The sequence below is a fragment of the Neoarius graeffei genome, chromosome 17, assembly GCF_027579695.1.
Source record: "Neoarius graeffei isolate fNeoGra1 chromosome 17, fNeoGra1.pri, whole genome shotgun sequence".
Lineage (NCBI taxonomy): Eukaryota > Metazoa > Chordata > Actinopteri > Siluriformes > Ariidae > Neoarius > Neoarius graeffei.
The window spans coordinates 35,471,366-35,479,028 of NC_083585.1; the positions used below are offsets into that span (position 1 = coordinate 35,471,366).

Below are 7,663 nucleotides of genomic sequence, written 5' to 3' on the forward strand. Positions count from 1 at the left end.
TGTACTGGTCTCAAGATATGGTATGTAGTCACTATTTAAACCATTGCATGCTATATATATTCTTAAACTATTATTACAATTAAAATGTGCAGAAGAGTCAAGACATATGAGCATTAGATAATAATACTTGTTTACGTCGATGTATTCTCTGATGTGCAAGTGTGTGTCTGACCAGCAAGGAAGCCCAATGGCAATGAGGAATGGATGCTGGAAGGTTTGAAACCCAATATGCAACATCTGCCTATGAGTCTTTAATATAATTGCTTATTTCCATTACAGATGGAGAATGTTTCCAATATATTTGTGTTCACGCTCTCTGGATTAAATATGACATTGGAGGACAGATATATGTTTTTTTCCATGACTGCATTATTTTACCAGTTTGTTTTGTTGTGTAACATTGCTATAATTTTTTGCATTGCCTCAGATAAGCAACTTCATGAGCCTATGTACATATTTCTGTGTAATTTGTGTATAAATACACTATATGGCACTTCTGGCTTCTACCCTAAATTCATGTATGACTTATTGGCCCCATTTCATGTTATATCATATGCAGGATGTCTTACTCAGGTTTTTGTTATTTATTCTTCTGCTTTGTGTGACTATTCAACTTTAACAGTAATGGCCTATGACAGATATCTTGCAATATGTAAACCATTAGAGTACCATTTAGAAATGACAAATCAAAAAATTCTAAAATGTATAATTTTTTGTTGGCTTCCACCATTTATTTGCATGTCTGTTGTAGTCTTATTAGCATCAAGACTAACCTTATGTAGCTCAACGATTGAAAAGCTTTATTGTGAAACCTGGGCAGTTGTTAAACTGGCCTGTTTCTCTACAACAGTAAATAATATAATTGGATACATAGTTATATTAACATATTTTGGCCATGCAGTACTAATTGCATTCTCATATATTCACTTGATTAAAAACTGCAGGACATCAAAAGAGAGCAAATATAAATTCATGCAGACTTGTGTGCCACACTTAGTATCACTGTTGAACATCACCATTGCACTATTGTTTGACGTCTTTTATAGTAGATATGGTTCAATTTCATTGCCTCAAGCTTTGCGAAATTTCATGGCACTGGATATCCTCTTTTTACCTCCCCTTTTAAATCCCCTTATTTATGGACTAAAACTTACTAAAATACGGAAGCAAGCCATGAGATTGTTGCTCAGACATAGGTGTCAAAATTGGAAATAGTTTTTGTGTTGTCATGGAATATTTTAGCATCCCTTATTATTACTGTGGCTCCAATTAAACTGTGATATCATGTCTAAATTCTAGAATATATATTCAAAGACTCTTTATCTGAATTTATCTGAGCCAACAGGCCAGTCTATCAAATGATTGTGTTTTATGTGGATAAACTACCCCATGCATGTATTACTCCTATCAATTAAATGAACAGAAACACCTGAATTCAATAGGTTATCTTCTATCTCACCAAGATCTTATATCACGCAAACATTACATATGATTGACGCAGTTTGTTTTTGGTTATTTCCCCAAGCTGAAAAATATTTTTGAGTTAGGTCCATGCTTAAATTTCTATACCAGTGAAGGAAAGTAGTGAGATAAAATCCTAGAACTGCCTAGGATGCACTGTACAGCCTTTGAGCAAGTACTTTGAGACCTTAAGCCTAAACTGCTGAAGTGTATGCTTGTATTTGTTTCAGCTTCATGTTTAGTTGTTTTGGGAAGAAGCATTTTCCAATAAATAACATTTTATGCCTGCAAGTTCACTAACTGATTTAATATGATAGGTTAGTAGTGTCAAAAACGTATGTCCTAGACCATTTATTAATTTTCATGTGGCATATTGTAAAAAAAATGGTACACATAAAAATGGAAGTATTTTACATAAGTATTCTATTTATCATTGAGATAAATTATAATGGCGGCATGGTGGTGTAGTGGTTAGCGCTGTCGCCTCACAGCAAGAAGGTCCAGGTTCGAGCCCCGTGGCCGACAAGGGCCTTTCTGTGCGGAGTTTGCATGTTCTCCCCGTGTCCACGTGGGTTTCCTCCGGGTGCGCCGGTTTCCCCCATAGTCCAAAGACATGCAGGTTAGATTAACTGGTGACTCTCAATTGACCGTAGGTGTGAATGGTTGTCTGTGTCTATGTGTCAGCCCTGTGATGACTTGGTGACTTGTCCAGGGTGTACCCCGCCTATCGCCCGTAGTCAGCTGGGATAGTCTCCAGCCTGCCTGCAACCCTGTAGAACAGGATAAAACGGCTAGAGATGATGAGAAATTATAATATCACATAAGTTATATACGTATAAACATAAGTATCATAAGTATAATCATGGACATAAAATCATGACTGGAATTGCAAATGTGAAAGCTATGAACAAGTGTATGAAAAATTAATCCTTTTTTGGTTTTTAATTATTTGCATGATGGATGGATTGATGGCTTGACTTTATTGGTATCTGAGGAGAAATTTGTGTGCTACAGTAGATTCCTCTTCTTGGCTGGCAGGAGTGGAACCCAATGTGGTCTTCTGCTGCTGCATGCTGAGATGCTTTTCTGCTTACCATGGTTGTAAAGAGTTGCTATGAGTTGTTATATCCTTCCTGGCAGCTCAAACCAATCTGTGGTGGGTTTCCCAAAAGCCTTTTAACACTAAGAGCATCTTAACAAAGAGAGACAGAGAAGAAACTCCCCAATATTATCTAGGTGACAGTGTTGCTATCAAAGACATCAGGAACCCACAAGCTTGTATTAAACTCGGTGCCAAGTACATTGGCCCCTTTTAAAGTGCTAGTCTTCCGAAAATGACATCTCATCTCATCTCATTATCTCTAGCCGCTTTATCCTGTTCTACAGGGTTGCAGGCAAGCTGGAGCCTATCCCAGCTGACCTTTTGGCTAAGATCAAGTGTAGAAAATGACATCACTCCTGGAAATTATACCTTATGAATCTAGACATGTTAAATAGTTTACTGTCTCAATTGTATTTTAATACGCAGCTGGGAACATGTTCTATTTAGCTGGTATAGTTTGACTCTTTGAGTCCGCCAATACACGAATGTGTTCCTGGTAAGTTATTGTTAATTCAAAAGATGTGACATCATATGTGCAATGCTTGAAGGTTCACAGCATTTCTGGCCTTGTCTGCTTTGCAAAGTGTAGCACATTTTTAAATTTTTTTTTTTTTAATTCCAAAACTAAAACCAAAATATGCCTCCTAAGAGGTGTGTTGTTTAAGACTGTTCAAGTGTAGCCGATTAAAAAAAAAAAAAGCAGAATTTCTATCCATTATAGCCCAAAGTCAGCAGGACACTTACAGAATGAATGGGTTCGATTTGTACGGACAAAGAGAAGCAACTTCAAGCCAACAGGACGCTTTCATGTCTGCTACATACATTTTGAAAAGGATACATTTGTGAGGCAAATTCACATAGAAGGATCTGAGCGACATCTGGTACGCGGAGCAGTTCCTACGATCTGGAAACAAAAGTAGGAAGCGCCATCCCAAAGAGCTCACCACACAGTAAGTGTCAAGCTTGTGTTAGGCACTGGAGCCAGCAGAAGCAGGTGACGCGTTGCACCATATGCATTGTGTGCAGTGAGTGCGCAGGAGCCGGGAATTTGTTAGGGTTAACCTCCAAAACTAAGTTGCTCATAAAACTACAACCTTTTCTGGTTCTAACAATACCAGTTAGGACTATGCAGACCCTTTCACTATGCAGATTTTGTGCTCCAACATTCGGTAGAAGTGGGGGGGGTCAGCGCACAATTACCGTTATTGATTTTTACTAAAATCACCGTATCTCTGCAGTTGTAAAAGATTTTTACAACTCCACTTTCTCATTCAAGTCCTTTTACAACTCTCACTCCAGACTTTACAAGACAGCCATTGTAATGAAGTACACCTCTCTTCTCTAATTTACAGTGTGATAACTGCCTAACTCTGAAACAGATAAGCAAGCTCTGCGGTCCAAAATTAAAAGGCTGGAATGTAAAGTAAAAGAAAAGGAAACACAAATACAAGTCAATCAGAGCAACTGGGTGAATGCATTTAAAACTATGGTTGATTCTCCAATAACTGTTTCAGCAGGTACACATACAGGCTTTATTTCTTTATTTGTGCTATTTTTTATTTCCTTTATTTAATCTGACTTCAAATCCATTGCATTCCTAAGAATGTAATGGAGCTGGTGTGCCTAAAACAGCACTCAATATTCCCCACTATATGCACCTAAAATCTTATCTCATCTCATTATCTCTAGCCGCTTTATCCTGTTCTACAGGGTTGCAGGCAAGCTGGAGCCTATCCCAGCTGACTATGGGCGAAAGGCGGGGTACACCCTGGACAAGTCGCCAGGTCATCACAGGGCTGACACATAGACACAGACAACCATTCACACTCACATTCACACCTACAGTCAATTTAGAGTCACCAGTTAACCTAACCTGCATGTCTTTGGACTGTGGGGGAAACCGGAGCAAGCACCCGGAGGAAACCCACGCGGACACGGGGAGAACATGCAAACTCCGCACAGAAAGGCCCTCGCCGGCCACGGGGCTCGAACCCGGACTCGAACCCGGACCTTCTTGCTGTGAGGCGACAGCACTAACCACTACACAACCGTGCCGCCCCACATCAAAAATAAAATCATTAAAATTATAAAGTAATATAATTATTATTATGACACTTGTGTACCATCCCCTTGTAGCTTTCATTGTATTTTTCAAAAGAATTAGTATCAAGAACACATGCTGTTGCAGAGAATATTATAGAGTCAGCGTGGACACAAAAGAATGCAGTGGCGCATATGACGTCACGCATGCAGCGCCGCTGACCTATAAATCACTGCAATCTAACAATGGCAGACAAGCTTTTAGTGGTTTTTGGAACAGAATTCAAATGCAAAAAAAATTATTTTTCAAACCAATTTTTGATTTATCGGTGAAATTTACAACCTATTTGAGCATATCACACACAGAAAACCCAGGATTTTCTGGTAATTTTCGTAAGACTAGCACTTTAAGATTCTGCAACGCATCAACAAAATCACTTACAAACAGGACACAGTACTGTAGACTCTCACCCACATTCCATGTATCATGCCTGAAACCTGCCATCCCTGGTCCCTTAGCCACCAATGTTCACTCCACTTCACCTCCTGCACCCCTCACCCTCATCGAGAAGTAATATTGGCCCAATGTAAATCCAGATTTTGCTACTTTTAAGCACAATTGTGAAAGTATTTTGAAAGCAAGGCATGAAAACTCATATGATAACTGATTTGTGCAGTTTCTCTACCTGCAAAGCCAAATTTCAGTGGCAGAAACCTGTTGGACCACTTGCAAGTCAGGTTCAGTGGCCTTGGAAAACCACTGAACCTGACTTGCAAGTGGTCCAACTTGACCCAAGATTTATTTCGATCAGAGGGAGGTAAAGAGAAGAAACAGGGCTACTTTAAAATAAGACATCCAGGGAATTAGCTTTGATTTAAAACTTTGTAGTGGTTTTTTTGGTGGTTTATTTATTGTTGTTGTTTTTGTTAGGGATTTTTGCTTTGAAAAAAAAGGTATGAGGAGAAACCTACTTGTTGAAGTAGGAATAATGTACAATAGTCAATACTATATCTTTACCTCAGAGTTTGTACAAAATACCTACCCAGTTAATGTCTACAATTTAGAGACTTGTAAAGGGTTACCTTTTTTTAAATGGGGAAAAATGTTCTGAAGTAATAGCAGTTAAAACCTATCATGAAAATTACTAGCTCTTTTAGTCAATTATTTAAAAAAAAAAAAAAGCAATGCTTTTCACTTGGGAGTCTTAAGAGAGTAAGGAGGATGGCAAGACTGCTTATAAAATGATCCAGTCTTTTCACTGGAAGAAACACAAAGACATGAGGGTATGGCATAACTTTGCATTACTTTTTAAGAAATAATGCATGCTTTATATAATAAAAATGCCTCTGTAATCTAAATCACCTGTTTAAATAAGTAATCTAGGCTCTGGAATTTTTATTTTATTTTTACATTAAATCTACATAATTGTCCTTTTTGTTGTTCACAGGCAAAGGATAATAAACAATGTGTGCAACATATTGCTGTAGCTATTAATTAAACCTATTTTTCTATTATAGATTCCATCCAGAATGGATAATGTTTCCAACATCTTAGTGTTCTCCCTCTCTGGATTAAATGTAACAGTGGAAAATAGATATGTTATTTTTTCATTGACCACACTGGTTTATCATGTCATTTTGTTGTGCAACATTATTATTATTTTATGTATTGTCTCAGATAAGCAGCTTCATGAGCCTATGTACATATTTCTGTGTAATTTATGCATCAATGCACTTTATGGTACTACAGGCTTTTACCCTAAGTTCATGTATGACTTATTGACCCACTGTCATGAAATTTCATATGTTGGATGTCTGATTCAGGCGTTTGTTATTTATTCATCTGTTTTATGTGATGTATCAACATTGACAGTAATGGCATATGACAGGTATGTGGCCATATGTAAACCACTAGAGTACCACTCTGAAATGAACAACCAAAATGTTGTAAAATGTATTCTTTTTTGTTGGCTTCCTCCAATTATTTGCATGGCTATTGCAGTGTTGTTAGCATCAAGAGTAACCCTATGTGGCTCACATATTGAAAAATTATACTGTGAAACCTGGGCAGTTGTTAAACTGGCTTGTTCCTCGACAGTAGTGAACAATGTGATTGGATATATAATTATTATTGTTTATTTTGGACATGCAGTATTGATTGTTTATTCATACATTCACTTGATTAGAAACTGCACAACATCAAAGGACAGCAAATATAGATTTATGCAGACTTGTGTGCCACATCTACTTGCTCTGTTTAATATTGCTGTTGCATTGTTATTTGATGTGTTTTACAGTCGATATGGTTTCACATCTTTTCCTCAAAGTTTGCGAAATTTCATGGCATTGGAGTTCCTGTTTGTACCTCCTGTTTTAAATCCCCTTATTTATGGACTAAAACTGACCAAAATACGGAAACAACTCATAAGAACGATCTTCAGATTCAACATTGCTAGTGCATAAACTGGAAATAGTTTGATTGCTGTTGCATGGTGTTTTCAGCAAGCCACTGAAAAACTTCCATTTGAACCCTTTAACTGGCACACACTGAAATACTTATGCAAAAGGAAATGTTAATTCTGATTAAATTGACCACATTCAACATCATTCCATTGTTTTGTTTTTCAAATTCACCCATTAGATTAGTAATTATGGACACCTACTGGCCATTTGGGCTGCCTGTTTAAGGTAGCAGTAGAAGCAACTATTGAGCATAATGGACCAGTAATATAGTTTTACTTTGGCAACTACATGTAATGTTTGCAACTAAATGTAATGAATTTTGTTTGTAAACTTTTCAAATGAAATTACAATTGTAATTAAATTACTAATACTATATTACTAACAAAACTAATGTGTTTCAAAATTTAGTATCCCCCATGCACAGGACAAGACCATGACAAGACCATCAACCTCCCTGACTATCAAAAAAAAAAAATAAAAGGGGAGCTAACAAAACTATATGTGCTGCACATCCTACACACATAGTTGGAAACTTCTTCCTATATATTTCAGTAAAAAACCATTGCTGCTCAGTTTGCTCAGAACTGTTCATGAATG

At 37.2% G+C, this 7,663-nt stretch overlaps 2 protein-coding genes across 2 annotated transcripts; both read left to right on the forward strand.

Moving 5' to 3' along the window:
* The first annotated feature begins 270 nt into the window (after positions 1 to 270).
* LOC132901150 (olfactory receptor 1D2-like) lies at positions 271 to 1,215 on the forward strand. Its single transcript, XM_060943501.1, has one exon. It carries the CDS (start codon positions 280 to 282, stop codon positions 1,213 to 1,215), a length of 936 nt encoding a protein of 311 aa, XP_060799484.1. The 5' UTR covers positions 271 to 279.
* A 4,912-nt stretch (positions 1,216 to 6,127) lies between these two features.
* Positions 6,128 to 7,066, forward strand: LOC132901151 (olfactory receptor 1D2-like). The gene has a single exon (XM_060943502.1). It carries the CDS (start codon positions 6,134 to 6,136, stop codon positions 7,064 to 7,066), a length of 933 nt encoding a protein of 310 aa, XP_060799485.1. The 5' UTR covers positions 6,128 to 6,133.
* Positions 7,067 to 7,663: the final 597 nt, after the last annotated feature.

What these genes read in the sequence shown, in the direction of transcription:
- LOC132901150 (XM_060943501.1), top strand. Translation starts at nt 280, where the DNA reads ATGGAGAATGTTTCCAATATATTTGTGTTCACGCTCTCTGGATTAAAT.
- LOC132901151 (XM_060943502.1), top strand. Translation starts at nt 6,134, where the DNA reads ATGGATAATGTTTCCAACATCTTAGTGTTCTCCCTCTCTGGATTAAAT.